Source organism: Strigops habroptila, chromosome 1, assembly GCF_004027225.2.
Source record: "Strigops habroptila isolate Jane chromosome 1, bStrHab1.2.pri, whole genome shotgun sequence".
Taxonomy (NCBI): domain Eukaryota; kingdom Metazoa; phylum Chordata; class Aves; order Psittaciformes; family Psittacidae; genus Strigops; species Strigops habroptila.
This window is the reverse complement of record NC_044277.2, coordinates 39,412,026-39,434,922: the sequence shown is the minus strand read 5'-3', so window position 1 is coordinate 39,434,922 and position 22,897 is coordinate 39,412,026. Positions and strand designations below refer to the sequence as shown.

The following is a 22,897-nucleotide window of genomic DNA, read 5'->3' as shown; positions in this document are numbered from 1 at the left end:
CTTCCTTGAGTTACTAGATAAGTCATATAACCAGGGCTATAATTCTTTCAACTCAAGATCATGTCAATCACTATGATCATTTGGCCTCAAAATTTATAATCTTTTCCTTACCATGATTTCACTGATATTCTCATCTTTATAAATAAACAGAGTCAGAGTTTAATTTAGCTATGTAAAAATTTATTATAAATAATTTTTTCAAAGCTTAATGCTTAATCTTACTCAAAATTCAAATGATATTAAAACAAGTTCCTTTACAATGCCAAGTTAGCCGAAAACCAGCAAGGAGCCAGATAAGACCTCATTTTGTTTCCTCCTTTAGCAATTTGCTCAGTTTGGTCCCAAGACTGCAGTCTCCAGGTCAAACCCAGAATATTAGCTGAGGAACCCAGCTATAACATCTACTTGAGTCTAAGTTTACAAGCCTTCTGATTTCTAGGAATCAACAATGAAAGGAAATACTTAGTTTAAAATGGTAACAAGCAGAAGATGAACATCGCACTTTGCATAAATCACACGTTTACCAGTATAGAAGACCACGATAGAAGTTCAAGCAGCTCAAGAATTAAAATTACATATTTATTTCCCAAATCACATCCCCATATCAACATTAAAAACACAAGTTTAGATCTAAGCTTACACAGCTCTAAATTCAACCTTGATTCAATTAAAAGAGTTCTGTATTAACATTTTTCTGTCAGTTAACATGAGAGTGAAGATGGCATCCGAGAGCGAGAAAAAGCTACCAACAGTTTAAAATAAAGAAGCCCAGTAATTGCACACTTTGATTAATCAAATATTAGTCTTTTGCTTTATGAGCCAACAGTACTTGTTTTCTTGAAGAGGATGAAACATCTTCATACTTTCCCCAGCCTTTACCAAGAGGTGTAATAGCAGTGGCTGCTACTGTGGATTTCAGGTTAGCCAACAAACCTTTCCTGGGCTTTTGTTGTTTTGGCTCCTCCTTAGAGAAATGCTTTTTCCGTTCATCAAGTTCTTTCTGCAGGGAAGACACTGTTTCTTCCAGTTCAAGAACACGTTTAGCCCAGTTCTGAAGACTGCTCATTTCTTGATCCTAGGAGGATAAGGCTGTGTTAGGTATGTGAACACTCCACGGTCTTTTTCATGAGATGATTAATTTTCTGTTTCAGATTATTTTATTATTCCAGTAAACACCCTTGTTCTTACTATTCCAAATAGCCATTCAGTACCCATTTCTTCCGAATTACTTTTATGCAACTTAGAGAAAAACAAACTACAGGGCCATCAGATATAGTTAGAAACCAAGTCTGGCTAAGAAGCTGATGGTAAAATGCTTGGCCACACTATGCAAAGAATTGCTGTTGTTCTAAGAACCAAATAAAGGAGGTATTCCTACCTTACCCCACAATTACTGAAAGCAAAACTGGTCAAATCAAAACTCTTATCATAGTTATAAGTCTACTAACCAGGACTGAATAAATGCTTTGAGTGGGCAGAACATAGTCTCAGAGATGCTCTTTAATCCTTGTAGTTAACAAAAAAGTTGACTTCCTATGTCTTAGAACCAATTAAGAAACAAAGTTCAAGATGAATAATATTTTCAGCCTCAGATTTAGACTAAAAAGCATGCAGAAGGTAATTTCATGTTCAAACGGAAAACATCACTAAGCAGCCTTATACTTGCCTTGCTTCATTTGCAGACTTACTTACATAGGTGCAAAGTGTCAAGAGTTCAAAATTTTCACCTTTTTTATTTAGGAATCTAGTTGATATCTGAGGTCAGACACTGTCAACTTTATGAAGTCCCTACTTTTGAAGAAAAGATTTCTTGTATTTCAGTATTAAGTAGTTTACCCGCCCATTATCTCTTATCCAGCTCAGCCACCTCTGCAGGAGTGTCAATACAGCTTTGAAGCCTTAGTCCTTAGGTCTTGTTGCACTAGCACCTGTGCACTGACACCTTACTTGCAATCAGCAAAACACTTCACAGCTAGAGTTCCAAGTATTTTCTTTGCTTGACAGCTATTTGTGGCATCTTTCGATTAGCAGGAGTTGTTGGCACAGTTACCCTATTGTCTGTGTCTGTTGTTTAAGCTGAAAAACGAGTCTTGTCTTACAAGATACAAAGTCAAGGAGTGAAACACAAATGTTCTGACTTCATTCAGGAAGCTAGGGACAGAAAAAAATGCTAACATCAAAAGAAATTACTAAGATGAATTGTGATTTTACACAAAGATGCAGAAACATCCAACATAACTATAGATACAAGTCACATTAAAGTTGCTTTTAAATTGCTGACAAACCTTGAGCATGATTGTATGCTTCAGTTGACTGTTCTCTTCTACCATTTTTCTGTAGTCTGCATTAGCTTCTAGCAGGGTTTCGTTTAACTTCTGTATTTTTAACTTCAGAGATTTTATAAGCTGAAAATAAAACACATGCTGCAGTTCAAGAGAGTGTATTTTACATTAATTTTATGACTAGAACTCATACAGACATTGTAGGCATTTCTGATTAACGGATCAGTGTGAACTGCAAGAGCAAGCAGTGAAGATGAAGTCCGCTTCTCTCAACCTCGTATGTCCCAACCTATCATTTCTGGTGACAAAATACAGCTGGAGCATTCAAGGGCTATTGTGCTGAAGCTACTGGGTTTACGCAGACCTGTCAATTAAAGAACAGCAGCACAGACTAACCTACTTCTGGAACAGTCTGCTCCTTTTCAGTAACGATAGTTAAAAAGAACACTCTCGTCTTATTAATGCTATTCATATAATGAACTGAAGCACAGTTACAGCAGAAGACCTCACCTTTCTGATGGGAATATTGATGGATTAAATCCTGAGAGGGAAAAGAAACTCTGAACCAGCAAAATTAAAGTTATATCATTAATTTACTTCTACAAGGTTGGAAGGAAAATACCTTGCTAAAACAAACCCAAACCATACCATTCACCCATGTTTAAAGGCTGAACGGGAAGAAAAAAAGTAGTGAATTACTCATCACACATTCACAGATACATGAAGCAAAGCAGCAGAAGGGCGCCGATGGAACCAACCGCTCTAAACTGCTCTCACTTCAGTTATCGCCAGGCAGCAAACCCATGATTCTAACACTTTCTAGCCACATAGTCAATACAGTATCCCCATATCAAGCATAAAAGCCAAACTTTCAAAATCCAGAATTGACAAAGGAAATGGAAAAGGATGTGAGCTCTCAGGAACATGAGTGGAAAACAAACACCAGGGCCATAACACAAGATATTAAACTCTGAGGAAAAAGATATTTTTGGAGTACGCTTTCTCAATAGAAAGGGATTGAAGTTCACTTTCCATTTACGTGGTTTATTAGAACCAGCTGGAACTATTTCTCCAACCCCTACCCCCATTTGTTACTAGTAAAAGGAGCGAGGCTTGTCTCTTCCCTTCTCCCCATCCTCTTTAAACATGGGAAACTAACCATAGTCTTACAAGTTCATTCAAGGTAAAGACCAAGAATTAATATGTAAAAATAATTAATTTTTTGCCCCGTAACACGCCTGAAGCTCATAATTTCCACCTCTATGTACTATTCAGAGCACTGAGATCTTATTTAATTGAAGAACAGAGACATGACCCCTACTTCAGTTTAAGGGGATAGCAGAGTTCACTACTTGCAGAAATTACTGGTTTAAGGCACTATTTTGGCTCTAGATCTAAACTGTTAGCACATTCTGTAATTGTTCCCCTGTACACGAGCAGGCAGCATTTCAGGAAGGAAAGCACTGAGGCCATGGCAGCAATGTTTACAACAAATTCTAATACAAGGCTACACACTTCCCTAGTTCTAACTTACATCATGTTTACCATGTAACTTGTTACAGTAGTAGATGCCTTTACAGACTAAAGTCAGAACACAGCCAATCTCTGGAAAAAGTCACCCACAACGGGCAAGGGCTTTTTTGTAAACTTGACACCCATTTACGGAAATCTTCATGCTTTTGTCTACAGCGCAGATCTTTAAGCACTGAACCAGGCCAGAGTTTCGGACTGTTCTACCCAGATTTGTTAAATACTAAGCAAGAGCTACCTCTTCTTTCTCTTGGCATTGTTTCTGCAGTCCTTCATTGGCTCTCTTCATCGTCTTGTTCAGAAGTTCTATAGGAAAAAGAAAAGTTTGCTTGTTTATACACAGTATTAGAAGTAAATCAAACTTTAAATATCCAGATTAGATTCCTACCTAGTTCCATGTTATTTTCAGTAGTTGGTATATCCAAATGGGGACTTCCCAGAGCCAAAAGCCTCCCTGACTGTTCATCAAGTTGCTTTTCCAACTGGAGTATTTTATTCTCTCTATCCTAAAAAAAAGAAGGGCACATGGTAGAATTTGTCTAAATTTCTGCTTAACCTGATGCATTCCAGCATGTCTTTCATTTACACACACATGTATATGCAGTTACAAAATCATTTCGCGGGTGGACGTTGTGATGGTTATGCTTGAAAAATCACTAAGGAATAGCACTCAGATCACAAGACCTTCTAGGAAGAACTTACCTTAAACAGGAGTCAACTCTTCCAGTCTGAAGATTTCCAAGTTGTATTAAAAGTAACCATATGGCAGAAAAGAAACTTTAGTGCATCTGTGTTAAGCACTGTTGCTAGTTAGCTTGCTAGATAGGAAGAACATATTTCATAGAACCAAGCTTCAATCTCAATCTCTTTTTCAGTACCTATCGATTGCTAGAGTGGTATTTCAGAGTGGGAAATCAAGAGTCACCATCAAGAAAAATTATTCATCTAATCCCGGTTCTCTGAAGCAGCCCACTCAGATTTTATGTTGCACTCCCCTTTATCAGCTAAGACTTTTAGGGATTTCATCAGCTTCTTATTTGACTTGCTACCAAGACCATCTTGTTCTTTGGATCTTCCCTTACCCAGCCTTGTGGCCAGCGTACAAGGCAGCTATAAGTACAGAGAACACTATTAGAACTCTTTTCCTCCACTCCAACACGATGAGTAGCTAGGGCTTAAGTGAACATAAACCCAGAGTCTAACTGTGGAAAAAAGACAAGTGTGAAGGAGCTGGAAAAAGAGAGGCAATTACACAATAGTGTTGCTTGTCAGCACCTGAATGGAGAGCTGTAAAAGCAGAAGTGTTTATACATCACAATCGCCAACAGAAACCTATTTCCCTCATATCTTGAAAGGAACCTGCCTACAATTGGAGTGAGAGATACTTTGTCAGTTCCTGAACCGGAAAGTGCAGTGAGAAAGTACACCACAGTTCTATTCTTCCACTACAGACCTTCTGAAAAGACTAAAACCCACAGGTCCCATCTGTTGCCTGGATACACTTGGCCATCTACGCAGAGGCTAGAAGTAAAGACTGATGTTGCATATGGCTAACATGATCAGTTGCAAAAGGAACATCAATTTACCGATGCCAATTCTGACCAGTTCTAGGTATAAGTACCTTCAAGAGATTAAGTTCAATCCTGCATAAAATTTGATTTCTTATCACAGTTTCTTATCCCACAATCCTCCATGTAGACTTTCAGAGCAGAAATGCATTATACCTACAAAATACCTATCCTGTATTAAATTCCCCACTGCCCTTTCAGGCTAACTTTTTACTCCACACCCTACAGTCCCAAGGATCTCCACAAAGCCAGACTGCTGTATACACCATCCGTCTAGGTGTTCCAGTCATTGCACTACGGAGATAAAGATGACTTGGATTTAATTTTTCTGGGTTCTCAAAGATCAGAAAATTTAGGTATACACTGCAGGTAGTGTAAGACAGAAGATATCTTTATCCCTACAGTTAGCACTGGACACCAAAACAGCTAAGCTGTACTGCTAGTTATTTTGACTGTTCAGTGTTACATTCGGGATTCCTGAGTGATTCTGTTGAAGAAAAGCAAAATTTACAGTTAAGAGGCTAGCACACAATTTTTAGCAGTATATATGAGTATATATAGAGTATGTCATACCTCAACTTTCTCTTGTTCAGCTAGAAATTCTTCTACGGGAACATAATGGTCTTCAATTTGTTCCATTGCACACACATATGCATGTTTCTTGATGGCCTCTTTATACATTTCAAATTTGCTCTCCAGTTTTTCTTCATAACTGTCTTTCATATCTTCCAAACGGTTGCTAAGGAGAACATGTTAGTTTTATTTGAGATATTAGCATTCTGGCTGTTACAATTTGATTATGTGTGTTCAACTGGCAATATCGAAGTTATTCATCTAACCATAAATAGTGAAGAGACCGAGAAGTACTTTTTTTTATTCTCAATAACCCTACAGACTTGCACCAAGGCATAACTTCTACATGACATATACAAAAAAAACCCACCAACATGTAGTGATAGACACAACTACAGCCAATTAGGCCTGATATTTGAAGCGTATTTCCAGGGCAGTGTCTTTCACATTGTTGTTTTAGAGTTGGGGTTTTTTTCTTTTGTTAAAGATAAATGCCAAATTCACTTCACCTGCTTATTTCAAGACATTACACGTTACTTCTGTCACAATTAAAAAAATGCCCCAGCAGTGACACAGAACATCACCTCAACAGAGAAAAGGCGTCACTGCTGTTTCACATGTTTGGCCAAAAAAGCACCCAAACAATTTTAAAGTCAGTGCAGGTGTTAAACCACAGCATGTTCAGCTGGCAACTTAACTCGGGGATAGTCTCTGTTAGCAATTCAAACAGCAGGAAACTGATTTCAAGAAGAGAAGAGTTAAGAGGAAGTAAACTCAGCTTAAGCAATCTGGACACACTTGAAAAAAAATCCCTAAATTAGTAATATCAGTGCAGGCAGCCACAGTAATATACAAGATTGTAAACTAAGAATGGTTCATAAATCATCCAGGAGCATGAATCCAGGAAAGCTTAAAGAGATTCAATTTAAACTACCTTAAGCACATGCATGCATATTAACATGACCAAGTGTAAGTCTTGGAACAATCACAAGCCTCAGTGGGGTACCTGTAACAATTTTCCACATCTGCTAAATACTAATAACAAGTCAGAAAATCTCCAGTAATTACAAATTAAACAGAGAAAATTCCAACAGAAAACAGCATTAATTTTCCATTGTACATGGGAAGAGGCTGATCTGTACAAGTTTACTTTCATGTTCCTTCTTCCCTCTTCATCAGAAGCTTTGAAGCGAAACTGTCCAGAACTAACTTCCCTAAGTAACATGAGTATACATCTTGCATCTACATATGTGAATATACCTACATATACATACAAATGCATGCATTTATATATGTGTAATCGTTTCAGTCTTGAAGAGAACTGCAACATGACTTGCCTCCAAGCTTCCTCTGTTTCCAACAGCTGTCGGAACATTGCTTCTGCCATCTCTCTACGTATCTTCACCTCCAGTAGGAGTTTACTTTGCCTTTCTGCAGCTAACTTCTCCTTTAGGTCCTCTGTAGTTTTCAAGAGATCCTAAATTCAATATATTTCCATTCAGAAAACAAGCTAGAAACACATACTAGCACATATCTGCAACACGTCATATGAAACACATGATATGCGTGTCAAATTAAATATTCATACACACAGCTATCAGAGCGGGCATTTCTACCAGCCTGTATTTTCAGAAGAGGTTAAACATTTTATAACAGAATCATAAAATAGTTTGGGTTGGAAGGGACCTTCAAAGGGCACCTAGTCCAACCCCCTGACTTCCTACTGCAAAAAAAAAAAACAAACCACAAACCAAAAACCTTTCTCTATCTTGATAGTTTCTGCTATCAAAAAATTACTACTGTTTTGGCATTTAAATATTAATTTGTAGAACCATTTAGTATAAAACCTAATTGATTTTTACAATTCATTGCTGTTAGATTGCATAGCTTTATTTTTAAAATGCTGCATTTTGTTGTTTTAAATACACATGCTGCTTCCTTACTCTTCTCATTAAGCAATCAGTTGAATTCCAAATCTAGCACTTGACTTAACTAGAGTCACAGGCAGCCTTCCACAACTACACTTGATCCCTCAGAACTAGAACACTTTAAGACTAGGTCTGCCTGGCCCTGAGCAGAAGCACATCTCTTACGGTAAAGGTTTCTAACATTATAGCTAATAGCAATGGCTTTCTTGGGTACAATTTTTAGTAGACGTGCACCTACCTCATGACTCAGAATGGTGATGTCCACTTCCTCTTCTCTGTAGGTTTCAGTACTGTCAGGAAAGTCATCTACAGATGTACCAGCATCAAACTGCATGATAGGTTTGCCACAACCTCCAACGAGCTTGGGTGAAAAACCACCCAAACTTTTGGGTAGGATTGTCTGGATTACCTGAAAAAGCCAGAGCTGAATGCACTGATCTATCAATGCTGTCAATATTGCAGATATCAGAATACTAGGAAGAAGTGGCATGAAGGTATTGTTGTATTTGAACTATATTTAATGCTTACAAGAACATTAACATAATTTTACATGTCCCTTATAGACAAACATCTGTATCAATATGAATACAAGACCTCAGTACTGTAACAAAGTAGAAGTATGCTTGTCTAGAAAGGTGTTTTCTCCTCCTAAAATGTAAGGAAGGTCTTAGTGTAGTCTCCTGGGAAGGTAATGAAAAGCAGCAAATCCCTAAAACATTTGTTCCTTCCTGAAATACAGCAACCAGGATTCAGCAATTCATGCTAAAGATTTTATGTCATAGGACAACATACCAGAGAAGCTTGTCTCCTCAGTGCACACTTACGATGAAAGTTGAAGCTGAAGATAACTGGAGAATTTTTTCTCTCCAAAATCATATTAAACATGCCATTACAGACTTGGAATGTGTCAGAACTAATCCATGGTTCCAGAGTAGGAAAAGACTGTATTTCTGCCACAAAACGTAACATAGCCCACCCTCCCACTCCCTGCAAGCAGCAGTTTCTACTTCTTTTACTGCCACCACAAGCTGTCCAATGAATTTTGAGCAATTGTCATCTTGTGCAACAGATGCTTAAATGAACACAGGTTAAACAATTCATCAAAAGCTTGAATCAAAATCTTGCATTTGCTCATATATAGTATAACCAGACATACCCAAAAGCATCCTAACTACTTTTTCACAGAATGTCAGTGGTGTAGAACTGAACGAGCCAGAGAGCTGCAGCTATCTTTACTTATTACCACAAGAAGATTGTAAGGATTGGCAAGACTACCAGAAGCCTTTCAGAAGGAAGCCACAGGCAGAAGAATTAGTATGATCCATCAAAAGTCCAAATCACACTCGAGTCCATACAACCTGATAATTTCACAAACCAAGGGTAACAAAGAATGCAGATTAGCAGAGGGAGTAGATGCATTCTTACCTGTTTGGCTATAGCTGCAAATTTCATTACATGTAGTGTTTCATCATATGTGGAAGCATGCTGATTAACGTTTACAATCATGCAAGCTTTGCCTTTTCCACAGAAGAATGGCTGAAACAGACGAGTCAATTTGCTCTCTCTGAATGGAATATAGCTTGGCTTCATCCTCATGGAGAGAAGAGTAATAAAAGTGTGAAACAAAACAAAAATTGCGAAGTTGCATGAAACTGTAACTAAGCTTAATTCTTGTTGTCAGGAAAAGATCCAGCAGGATGCTCATATTTAAGACTTAGCTATTTCATACCAAAGCGCAAGGTCTTTCCTGGATCTCATAAGGTCTCCAACAAATTAAACTATTTAAAACTATTAAACTGTTCAAAGCAGATACTGGAATAAGCCAAAAGCTAAGGACAGGATGTGTCAGCTGAAAAATCTACCTGTATAATTTGGAAGTGGAAGAGAACACAACAGGAGCTCCGTTTTGCTCATACACACACACTAAAAAATCTTGGTAGTTTTCTGTTAGTTGCTCTTTTTTATTGTATGCAGTTTTAGAGGAAAAAAATGTTCATCTCACATATTCCAGTGACATTTGCAATAATTTGTATAATTTGTATAGGATTTTGTAGATTTCCTTTTTCCTCTGACCACATGGAACCCCTTGCAGAAACATGAAGGGACACTTAGGGTTTCAACCTAAAACTTGGCATGTTGTTTACAACTTGTCACTTACTTTGGATTTTGATTTTGCTTCAATGCTGCAATGCATTTTCCAAGGATATGAAGAGAATTATTAATATTTCCTGCTTCTTTTAGTCTGTCTCCAAAGGCTTGTGTTTTATTACACCTCTCTGACCCAGCCAAGTCACAGAAAGACAACCTGCATGAAAGAATTATCCAGAACGTGCATATAAACTTGTTCCTAAACAGTATGGGAACAGAACTGTATGTCTTTTTTATTTCTTTATGTGCCTAAAGTGTAAATGAGTGGCTCATTTCAGCCTACCTAGATCACAGGATAAGTTGTACTCTAATGTTGACATTTTGTCTATAAGACACTACGCAAGGTATTTAGGGTAACAGCACTAACCTATCTTATCTTCCCATTCTACATGAAGATACTTGAACAAGATTGCTTTTCCTAAGACAGTCTGTTCAGCACATCAAAGTAGTCTGCTGGTAGCATTCATCTAAAACTTCGGAGGCATTCTTACATAAAGAATTCAGTTTAGTAACCTAAATTCTGTTGAAATCCTAAAATACTTCCAGATGAGATAACAGGAATTTCTGAGACAGTTTTGCACAGTGGGGCTATACTACAGAAGCATTTTGACAGTCACTTTCACCAGTTCCAGCACTGAGAGGACTGCAGGATAGTACGCTGCGGTCTGCCTCTTTTGGATACAGAACAATTTGTTCACTGTTCCAAGTAAGAAGACAGAAGTCCTTCCGAGATCACCTTAGAGCTCTTTGTTTCGCTATAGCAATTACGTGCTACTGAACTCAGGCCACTGAACTGTCCCTCATGGTACAACAGGTTACAATCAGAGGCAACTATCCTGGATAATCAAGGAACTTCATTGCCACTTCATATTAAGAAAGCCCTTTAAATACTCTGGAAGTTAGAAAATTCATGTAATCAAACTATTACTCACTTATACAAACACTTATTTACACAAAATAACACCTTTGTAAGATCATAGCCTTTCACACAGCTGGAATAAGTACATATTAATACTACACACATTATTAAGGCACATATTTCAACTATGTGAAAGGCTATGAATATACAGTGTGGTATTATATAGCACTACTCTGTCCCCACCTCCCCATTGTGTAAGACAACCTACATGTATTTCCCACAATTTTTGTACTACTGACAGAGTTTTAACAGGCTCTTTCAGCCAAACTTCAACAGAACAAGAGCAGGGAAACACTTCCACAGTGGTCCCTATAGGATTTCCAGCCAGTTTTACACAGCCAGTGGAATTCCGATTTCCTTCTCAGCTCTTGGAGTAGTTTATTAAAAGAAAGTTCACCAGTTTAGCACACTTACACCTTACCAACTTTTCTGAAGCATTTATGTTCTAGTAATCAGCTGAAGCATTCACTTACTCTGAAACTCCAAGAACATGCGGCTGATGCTCATCAGTTAGCTTTAGTAGCCTGATTGAAAATATACTGTGACTGGAATGGAAAGAAGTTCTTTTTAATAAGCATAATTACGAAAATTAAGCAGTCACTGAAGCAAAGTAAAATTTGTATGCTACACAAAGTTCAGTGCTGAAGAAAGAACAAGAATTAATTCACTAATTTACATGAGTTACCTTCGCAATGCATTCATTCAGCAGCAAAAAGCAGCAATACAAGTTGTATTTTACTTTCCATTTCTTTTAATACAGGAAGGGGAAAATGTCACATGAAAACCTACAAACTGCCTTGGAGAAAACAAAAAGCCAGTTCACTTAAGCCAGCTCATCAGAGGATGAGTGCTCAGGTAGCCACTTCATATACAAGCTTCAGGCAGTATTTGAACTCAGTAGATCTGAAGAACTGATTAGGAATAGGTAGTGGGGAAGGGAATGAGTTAAGGTTGGTCAGGACTGTAATTTTGCCTACAGTTATTTGTTCAGTTTTGAAATTACTTTGTTTTCTAGAAAGGTTGAATTTGTAACATTTGAAAATCCAGTTATTCTGTTCTAGACATCAAGCTACAAAGAAGAACCAGAAGTTCCCTGTCCCAGTTTACCCAGCAAATCAGGAAGAACAGAATACGAACTTCTCCAGTACATACTCAAAGCAGTGCTTTACTTCTCAGTGCCAACCCGCAACTAAAGAATTGAATTTCTTAAAACAACCCACCCCAATTTAGAAACAAACTAGGTGGAAGTCAACATATTTTCTGGAGCAAAAAAGAGGACATTCTGGGCACAAAACCCTACCAAAAAAAGCACACAGTTCTTTTCTGCGCTACTGTAAGCTCGAGTGAAATTCAGGTAGAATCATAGCATGAAATTCAATGGCAGTTGTCTTTAACTAATATAGAACACCACAAATCTTGTTTTTTATAGAAAAAGCAGGCTTAGTAATGCTATATTAGCTAAATATACAACATGGCCCTTCCACACTTAAAGGACAAATAAATAAGAGGACATTAAAATCAAGTAAGAAGGCATTTTCAACAGAAATTATACCACCTTCTCTATTTCCTCCCTCTCCATAAAGCCAGATTCTCCCTGACCTCTCTCCAGAATTGGGTAAGAGCTAGAAGCTTATTTCTTAAGATATCAAGTAAGCTCAGCTAGAACACAGCAATCTAAAAGCATCTAGGTAATCTAGCAGCACTACAAGGTACTGCACAACTCCTTCCTACATCCCCTACTGACAGGCTCCAGGTTTCCAGGAATTATACTGCCAGTGATGAAGAGCTACCCATCTTTTCCTTCAATATCCTTGCACAGCTATTCCCACTCAGTACCATTAGCATTTGCCAAGATATATAGCCCTACTGGCACCCAAAAATGAATGTGATTTCATCTTTTTGGCTACCCAAAGCCATGACTAGCAACCCAAGACCAGCTACTATTAAAGTTTCTTCAAGAAAGAATTTCATAATAAACCCAGAATAATCAAGGAAAGTCTTAAGCTGTTATTGAAGAGTGGTTAATTTCAAGCACATTCTAGGGTCCTCTCCTCCCTTCCCCCCCCTTCTTCCTTTAAAAGGAACAGAGTATGCTTATAATTAGAGGAACTAACCTCCTACTTGATTGCTCATTCATTCTAGTACAAGCAAAGCTTCGGTTCTTGTTCCCTATTTTTAGTATTTTGCAGGCTTCTTCAGTGCTCTGAATGTTAATCCACTTTAAGTCTGTGAAAAGAGACCATTTACATACATTTCTGATGATCAAAGATATTCTCTGAAACTGCTAAGGTTATAAAACATTATTACCTTTAATATAAGAATTTCCTCCTTGATCCTCACAAATTCTTAAGACTCTGCGCTTCTGAGTTTTTGATGTAGATAATACATTTAATAGGTCATACACATATTCATTATAAATTTCACAGAAGGAAATCCACACAGATGCTTGTGTCTTTTGCTGTATATTAGTCCTGTATACGTCAAGTGGAAAAAAGTTCTCTGCTAACCCAAAACAAAGGAAAAGTTCAATGATCAAACAACACATTGATAAATTTTACAGTATATAGAAACTTCTAAAAGAAAGAGGCTTGTATATGTTGTACAATTAGATATACAGTACTGCATAATTTTGCGTTTACCCAAGAACGTTCAAATTTCTCAGCAGTCACCTGTAATGAGAATATGCCCAAGTTCTAAACTATTGCCCCTTCCCCAACATAAGCTTCCAGAAGTTAATACATTGGCTATGCAGAACTAAGCTTCCCTCTTCACCCAAAAGGAGAAAAGCTATCAGAATATTTTCACGTATTTACTCTTCCTCCAGAATTGAGCCATTAAAATTTTGTTAAACTACTATACTACAAAGTAAACGTACATATCCAGAGACTTTTTTAATCCACCAACAGTTACCTGCTTATATTCCTAAATTTCTGTATTTCCTTCCCCCCAAAATTTTCCACTGTATTTTACCTAGTGAATCAGAAGGAAGACTTTTTGAGATACAGTTGGAAGAATCCAACTCCACATCACATGTATTTGTTATCGTATTTGAGCTGCCTTCTGTCTCCTTGGGAAAAAAAGACCATTACATCCATATGAACAGACTGAGAATAGCAGAAGGTAAAAATAACAGCAATTCCAGTATTTAAGATTTAAATATTGAAACAGTATGAAGTGTTAAGCCACCCTTACTCTGCCTGCAGATGAAGCATTTTTAATAATATTGAACTAAATCAATAAATGCTCTTTCCCTCACAAGAACAATCGTTCTCTGATACTCCCAGCAACCTGTTTTGGAGGCCAGTTGCTGCTAACATAGGAGGCTTACTTTATAGTTCTGGGAGAAACAAAATCCTCTGTCAAACTGCAACAGCCCAGGCTGCCTTTATGAACAACTGGGCAAATCCAAACAGTACTTCAGTCAACCAAAAGAACTGCAGAAGTAAGTTTCTTTCAGAAGCAGATGGCAGAGTGGTGAGCAACAGAGAGAATAAAGCAGCAGAGATTCCTAATTTGCTTGCTTGTTACAAATCACTTTTGCAAATCACAGGCTTGTGCCAGGTCTGTGAGAGTATGAGTCAAGCTTACTTTAAAACCTCAGAAAAAGTGAAATAACTTCATAAAAACCTTCAAGATCTGATAAAGCAACAGCCTAAGTTTAATTCATACTGAATTAAAAAGCCATTAAAAATACTATATAGAAAACAGCACAGTCTGTTTAAGTACACACATTTGCTGAATTTCTTTACATCAACAAAATTATTTAAAAACCTGACAAGACTTGTCAAAGAACAGGCTTCAAATTGCCCATAGGAAAACCGGCGTAACAAAGCAACTCCCACTATTTAGATATTCCAATATATTCACATACTACCTCCCTCCCCATATTTATACACTGATACAAATTTTCCTTAGGACATTCACCCCGATTTCCCAAAACCCAATCCTGATAGAGCATAATCCTACCTACAGCAGAAAAGGGGAACAGATTCAAACTAATAAATCTTAATGTAGCTATTTGAATGCAGTGCTGAGTTCATTATGGACTGACTACTGCTACGTTACTCACTTGGTATATCCAAAATGGAATCTTTACAAACAGAAGCCATACTTTCAGATCTTTCATTTTAAAGATAAATAGCATATGATTTCATTGTCATTTATTTTATAAGTGACCATGTTTCTTGAGTAGTTACAAGTATAACCACAAACATGGATTCTATTCATTCTGTTTGTGAAGTACAAAGCAGAAGTCTAAAGCAGGGTATGGGACTGGCACACATATGCATGTCAAAAATGGAATGTAAAACACCCAGTACCACAGTACTTGTGCATGTGGTAAATTTTTGTAAAAATATTTCAACAAAACAGCATTAACTATGCTGCTATACTGTTCTTCAAATCATAAGACCGAATACAGAGAAGAGTATGAAGACGATTGCCTGAAAACAAGTGGGAACAGGAACTGACATTGTTTGCAAGTGACAGAAGCTGACATTTAATATCAAATACAAGGACAGGTGGGAATAGGAATGCAAGTAAAGCAGCATTTAATCCAGGAAAAAACAGTATTTAATCCCATGAATAGAACAAGTAAAGGGAAGGAAAGAGAGGGTGCGAACCATGACAAGCAAGAGGTTTTGCATCAGTACTGTATAGAGAACAAACAGTAGAACATTAAATATTAGGGTATTGCAGTAACTCAGAGCAGTGTAAAGTGAGCAAATGAAAGGAACAGCAAGCTCTTTCTGCATGACATGTAAACTGAGCCTGGGAAAAGGGCCTACAGAAATCCATGTAAACCAAAACCAAGCTCTCCAAACCATATCTGCTCTCAGAATACAAGCTTCAGTGAGCATCTGAACAGTGATGCTATTCATTCTCAAGCTATCAAGCAGCATGGGGATAGCTGAGCTATCACCGTGGAAGCATTGTAATACATAAGCAAGGTCTTGTCATGTATTATTTTCTAGATGCATTTTTACCTTTCCTTCCTGATGGTGGTCTTGCTTGCTTTTCACTGTAGTGCATCAGCATCTAAATCACCTACTGCAACATTCAGTAACTAAACTGTTAATAAGTCAGACTGTGATTTAACAGAAAAGAATATCTGTCAAGTATTGAGTTCTCATCAAAATAAGGTGTTTGACTCCCTGTTCTAGACCTCGGAGTCCTGCTTCTTCCTTCTTGCAAGCTTGTTGCGTAAAGCTATTTTCAAAACATTTACCTACTACCCTCCTGACCATCTCAATTTTTCCTGAAGATCCCCACCCCCTGTGCATGCACATACACACACAGTGAAAGTGAGCTCTTCAGAAACTCTCAAATACGTAATCTTTAGCATCTTTGAGATTTTTCGACTGAGATATTTCCTCAAATGTTAACCAGACTCAGATTAAACAAAGTTTGGTTTACAGAGTTTATATTAAGCAATAGAATTTAGAGTCAAAATTTACATATTAATCTGATCCATAGAAGGATATTCTTTCAGAGCTAACTGGAGTACTTTAACAGCGTTGGTATTAAAGACCACATAAAAAAGAAAACCTAGTTAATCATTGCTTCTGTACTTCCCAGAATTCATTCAGAGTTGCTTTAAATGATAATCAGCTGAGCCTACTGCATTTTGGGATTAGATGTACAGAGCCACACTTCAGGTTAAAATGTTCTGAAAAACAGACAACTTTTGACAACTTGCAACTGGGCTTAGAAATATAGAACAGTCACACACACAAGGGTGCCCATTTTCTAGTGAGATCCATTTCTTACACTGGAAACAGAAATGACTAGATAATGAAAACAGGAGACTGGAACAGTAGACTTCTCTATTTTACCCACAATCTTCAGAGTAAAAGATATACACAGTCCTCTAAAGGAGGCTGTATTCCTTTTAGGAAATTCATTTTGTCTAATCTCACTTCACTTGCTGTATCAGAAAAGTTCCTTTATGAAGTTACATAAATCACACATTTACAAGCTGCTTAATCTGCTTTAAGGCTGTCTTCCACCAAAATGAACTCTTCAGCGTTCTTCACAACCCCTGCTAAGATGTTGCCATCATTTCTCCTAAGCTAGTACTGGAATTTGAACAACTGTCCTGAGATCCAGCCTGGGAACCTGACCCAAAAGATTTGCTTAAGAAGCAGGTTTTAGATCACTCAGGTCTCAGAGACTTTTCAAGTGCTAGTGTCACCACAGTGTCAGAAATGCTCCTCTATAGAAACCCAGGCTTTGGCTTTGCAAAGGTGTTTGGTTTGAACTGTGTGCTGCCTGCTGCAGAAAGTTCTTCCAGTTTACCCTGAGCTCCAAAACCAGCAAGTTGCCTTATTCCAAGGTTCACCAAGTATCCATACAGTAGAGTTAGGTAAATCTAAAGAATCAATAGGGAAACAGAGATTTTAAAGATAGTCTGTTAGACAGGAAGCTTTTAAGAAACTTCATTAACAAGGAAGTATTTGATCACTGACCTCTTTCAGTGATGCAAGAACAGTCATTTTCATGGCTTCTTCTTGCTTAACTTGTGCATCTTCTAGTTTCTTAACATCATTACTCAAATATGGCTTGAAGTTCATCTTCAGATAATGTCTTCCCCTAATGTGGTTAAAAACCACATCAAGTGAGCGAGGTAAAATACCAAAATCCTTAGAAGTCCCTTAAAAATAACACAAGATAAAATGTAGATATTCATACAAACTTCTCATCAGATTTTCACTTGGTTGTCATACATGCTTTTTGGCAAATACGTTATACCTTGGATAGTGAACGTCTTGCCTGCATTTGTAACCCCGTAAGTAAACACCAGTCCATTCACTCCATTAACATATGCTCTTACTATCTCTTTCATTGAGCCTTCAAAAAATTCACTCTGGGTAGTTTCTGGTCCAAAGACCTTGGAGAAGGAAAAAACAAAAAAAAAAAAAGAAAAAAAAGTGATAAATGGCACAAAGTAGTTTAATATATCAAAATATTACGCACTGATTAATTGTGACCAGCTTCGTTTTCTATCTTGCCTGAACCCTGTCTGATTCAACATTTTCTGCTGCGTTCTCATAGGATGCCTGTTTAATTCTATGGGGCACCCAGGCTTGCCCTTATTTTTGAATATTTTCCTACTCCTAAAATAAACTGCTCAGTGCTACTGAGCTACTGTTCAGTGGTACTTTCAAGAGCTCGGCTGGTGATGCACAGCTCCCTCCTCAACTCTGCACCAGTCACCCACCACTGATAAGACAATCAGCATTACAGTGGTCCGAATGACTCAATGCCTGGGGCTGTATTTTGATACTCCGAGAACAGAGTTTCTTGCAGCAGGTAACAGAGTTCAGAAATTTACTTTCAGTGTAGGAGGTTTCAGCAGTTAGGCTGCTATTCTGTCAAAAATTCGTTCCTAAAAGCAACTCCTTTAAACATGTGATTTCCTGTAACACTTCCCAAATAAGGGAACAGCAGAACCACACTGAGTTTGTGCCTACAAGCAGCTTTCGCAGCATCTAATCAAAGAGAACAACAGAGCTGCCAAAGAACCTTCCTTGTCTCATCTAATAGGCACCTCCATTGTAATATAGCTTTCTTGACAGCTTAACAGTAAATAATAAGCAGTCTAGGTGGGTTTTAAGGAAAATACCACCTCATTGAATTCCAAGAAGAAAAATCGCATTGCATGGTACAGTAGAAAAATCAATTTTTATCATTACATTGTGGAAAAATAAACTATAACTGAAAATTAGAATACAGTTTCTCTACCTGAGAAAAGGTGAACTTATGAACAGAATGACCAATTCCTTTTTCACTGTTTTTCATTGCAGAAGACTCTTTGGGTGCATTAAGAATTACTGTCTGATGATCTTCAATAATTACACAACCCTTAAAAGACAAAACAAGGTAAACCAAAACACCACACAATTATTTAGGAAGAAAAATCTGAAAAAAACCCAACAAAAACCAACCAAACAAAACACAACCCATAGAAGAGCAAACAAAACCAAAAAGCCTAGAGCTACAAAGACTTACAAAATTTACACATAATCTCTCTTGAAGCATGTAACAACTACAGAGATACCCACTTCAAATGAAAGACAATGTATCCAAAATTAAGGCAATTGTCTGGAGTTTTCCGTAAGGTATAATTTTTTTCCTCATATTCCACCCAGGAACATTTTTTTTTTTTTTTTTTTTTTTTTTTAAATACTACTCTCTAATCCCTGGTATTTTGTGATTGGGGCTTGCACAATCCTACCTGTGAAAACAAAGCTATATAGAAACCTACTGGGTTTCTACTTCAATCATTTTCAGTGTGAAACAAGCTATGACCAGCATAAACAAAGTAAGTTTGAAGCATTATCCTTTGATAGATAGATAGATAGATAGAGTTGTCAGTAATGAAGGAAACAATTAGTTTCAAGTACAGGTGAGGTACAATCACCAAGCACTCACTCACTCGATAAATGTAGAATGCTGTATCACAGGAAAAATAATTTTACACCAGGCAGGATACTAAAAATACAAACTGAACTACCAGTATAGCTGAACAGTGTCTCGAAGCATCTGCTGCAAGGATTGATTGTAACCAAATCTGACATTTGTGTTCTGAGGCTGGCCAGAGCTGGTAAAACTAATAATCCAAGTGTGGCATGTACATAGGAGGTACTGCTCTTGGAGTCTCAATTAGCAAGTCTGCTTATCAACTGGTATAGAAGCTCCAAGAAGCTGGGTACTGAGTTTAGACCAATCAATTGCTCACTATGCCAGGGTCTAAACCTGTGTACTCTTTAACATTTGCTCCACGTTGCCAGAAGCAGGAATGCAGGTCAGATGTACTAAATCCTAGAGGGCTACAGAAGAATCCAACATTTGCAGCGTGTGCCACCAGCCTCACAGAAGCTCATGAGTAGTCAAGGTCTGCAGAGCTGGAATCCAGCTGGTGACACATCGCTCTTGTCTCCCCCAGCTAACCCCACAGATAAGCTGGCAGGAGTTGGACTATTTCTGGCACTGTACACGTTGTCTATATCCAAAGAACACAACTTCCTGCTCTCCAGCAGTTGACACTCAAGAGTCACTGCAGTTGTATCAAGAGTACAGAATTTCATCCAGAGCTCTTAAGCTTTACTTGCGTGAATCATTGCCTCTATAAGCAACAACTGGTCAGTTAACCTGTGGATTGTCTCTGTCTAAAGCTCCAGCCTACATCTATAAGAAATAGAGCTTGGGTTCTACTTTTTTCTTCTCTTACATATTTGGAACAAACACGCTTTCCTGAAAATTATGAATGGCAGACAAAAAAAGACTTAAACATTAAGTTGATTGCTTACTTTTTATAGAGATTGGAAGGGGGTTTTGGTGTTGGGTTGTGTTTTCTTTTAGTTGTTATCAAGCATCTTCCTCACAGATTCAGGTGATAGTTAAGAGAACAGAAAATGCTGAAGATCTTGCAAGCATTCATAGCTTTTGCAGGCTGAGGAAAAAGCCTTCATACCATTCAAAACAGGTTATATAACCAATATGTTGGAATACCAACTATTCCAGCATGAGCTACATGACAAGCTTAAAATCTAGTACAAACTTCAACACTTACTTTTTTCTTCCTTCCCTGCTTTTAAGAACAAGTAGTTTCACTAACGGTCAGGTAGTCAGAAATTTCCCATTCCAAAAAGGAATGGTAACAACTCAATTTGATTTTGTAAATCAATTTACCCTTACAAGCAGCTCGGATTGCTGAATGATGCCAAACTGGAAGCACTGTGGCAGTGCGTAGGAAGGAGGAGTAATTCTGTGTGTTTGCATGTGTACATGTATGTGTGTAAAACACTGAAGCATCTGAATCGGACAATATAAACTGTAGAGGTTATATAAAAAAAAAAAAACTTCACAGGATGAGCAGCAAGTCACTGGAATGAGGTAGTAGACTGTTCAAGCATTCCAAGGAAACTCAAGGGTCAGACGCCCGAACTGCTCCTGGAACTGCATAATCTCTTCCATGAAACTCATTTCTTGAGCACTGCACAGAGGCAGGAGTGATACCAACTTTTAAATAAAGTACCCAGTGGAACTTTGCAGAGCTACATTACATTTACCCAGGTGTCCACTACTTCCATAAAAGAAAGTCCCAGCTTACAATACTAGGTGGAGTATACTTTGGGGGAGAAGGAAAACTTATTTCTTAATTCTACAACTAACCTGAGGTTCATGGTTTTCAAGCTCTGCTACAGAAAAGGGCCTCACTCTCAAGAAGACTTTCAAAGGTTGGTATGCCTATTCATTAAAAAAAAAATAAACAAACAAAACCAAACACAAGGCAACAAACAAACCACAGTTATAATGACCACTTTTTAAACATAATATCCCCCAAATCATATCAGCATACATCTCTAATGCATATTTCCTGTTTTATCTTACTGCCTCACCTTCTCCTTCCTTGTGAAGTTCAGACCCTAAGCTTTCATTTGTTTCTTAAATTCCTGATGTCCTTAAGTAACCTCTCCTACCCCCTTTAATGTTCTTTTCGGACAAAGCCAGTATCTTTGTTTTAAAAGAGCACGCTAACAGAGACATAAATTGCACTGCTTCCACCTTCTGGTGTCACTCTGTATTGAATTCAAGCTGTATTTTCTAATAGCTGCTTTAAAGTATTGCACTTCCATTTTGTATGGTGCATGTTCATTTAACAGACTGATATATTCTTAGCCTCCAGAGACAGCTTAATTACTGTTTTCCAGGCACTAGCCCCTTATCTTCCTCACAGTAATAACCATGAAAGAGTTCTCAGTTGCTAAGGTGGGCTTTTCCATCCCATATCATTACACAGAGGTCTCTCCATCCAGGTCAAGCAATAATAGCAGGGAGATTTCTAGAGGGATCCCAGCATTCCTTCCTTTCTTGCAGAGCTTCCATATCCCTACTTTGACAACTTGTTCATTCAGCAGATGGATTGATCAGAGTTCTCACATCCCTCCCACAAGCAGCACTCTGCTAATCATACAAAATTAAGTCACCTGAGGGAAGTAAGTCAATCAGCAAACCTACAGATCTAGAAAGGCAGACATGACAATACAATCTTCAGAAGCATACTGCAGCACAGCATTACAGATCTTTATTTCCAAGCACCTAACAAGCTTTCAACAAGGATCTATATGCTTGTTTAGCTTACTAAAAGGAACAGTACAGTCATGTTACATTCAAAGTGCAGTTACCGAATTCCTTTACTTCCTTCTCAAAAGCTTAGCATGACACATCACATAGCGTTGACCATCTGCATTTGGTACTGGCAACAATTTGTAGCAGTGAGAACCAAGCGGAAGAACCAAACACATCCTGGGGATGGGGGAATACAGCAGTTCTCACCAAAGAAGTATTTGCCTCAATTAAAGCTTAAAAACCCCATAATCAGAAGACCTGGTACAAAACCAACCCACACCTGCAGTTCCTCTGTATTAGGCAATACGGTTGATTCCGTAGGCGAAGGATTACCCGATACACCGAGAAAAGAAACTGATTCCAGCGTATTGGGTGCTTCTGCAGAAACATTGCTTTTCCCTTCATTATCCATTGTTCTGTGCAAAGGAACTTGAAAAGAAGACAGACCAAAACGAACATCATTTTCTCACAGAACAGGCAAAACCACTCAGGGAGCAAAGTAGAGATCAGGGTGGCTTGTACATGAACAAGCACTTCTGAAGTAAGTTTGGGAGTATGGTGGAACCTTAAAAATCGACTGACAACGAAACACGCAAGTGAAAGCATACTGACAGCCTCAGGTGGGCATCACCCTCATCCACCTGAAAGTGCTACACCACAGCCTGTAACCCTCACCCCTGAAAGGCTCAACACCCCCCAGGCATCAGCGGCTCAGCCCCGGGGCCACCGTGCCCTGCCTCAATGACCGGCTCAGAGCGGGAAGCGTTTACACGCAGGAAAGGGACAACCGAGGGGAACCGAGCGGGGCATCGCCGG

At 38.2% G+C, this 22,897-nt stretch overlaps 1 protein-coding gene across 1 annotated transcript; it reads right to left on the bottom strand.

Annotated features, from left to right (window-relative positions):
* Positions 1-519: 519 nt before the first annotated feature.
* Positions 520-22,897, bottom strand: LOC115606865 (kinesin-like protein KIF20A). Its single transcript, XM_030483447.1, has 18 exons — positions 22,362-22,897; positions 21,125-21,199; positions 18,692-18,811; positions 17,699-17,837; positions 17,416-17,600; positions 13,919-14,015; positions 13,256-13,450; positions 13,063-13,174; positions 11,422-11,493; positions 10,040-10,186; positions 9,307-9,472; positions 8,120-8,290; positions 7,291-7,430; positions 5,954-6,119; positions 4,201-4,318; positions 4,051-4,118; positions 2,286-2,405; positions 520-1,075 (listed from the first exon to the last, which is right to left on the bottom strand). The coding sequence occupies exons 1-18, from the start codon at positions 22,491-22,493 to the stop codon at positions 800-802; spliced, it is 2,499 nt and encodes an 832-aa protein (XP_030339307.1). The 5' UTR covers positions 22,494-22,897; the 3' UTR covers positions 520-799.

Excerpts from the sequence above, each read along its gene's own strand:
- LOC115606865 (XM_030483447.1), bottom strand. The coding sequence starts at position 22,493 with ATGGATAATGAAGGGAAAAGCAATGTTTCTGCAGAAGCACCCAATACG. Across the intron at positions 13,451-13,918 it reads TCTTCCTTCTGATTCACTAG|CAGAGAACTTTTTTCCACTT; the intron begins GTAAAATACAGT and ends GTTTTGGGTTAG. Across the intron at positions 4,119-4,200 it reads TGAAAATAACATGGAACTAG|AACTTCTGAACAAGACGATG; the intron begins GTAGGAATCTAA and ends TTTTTCCTATAG.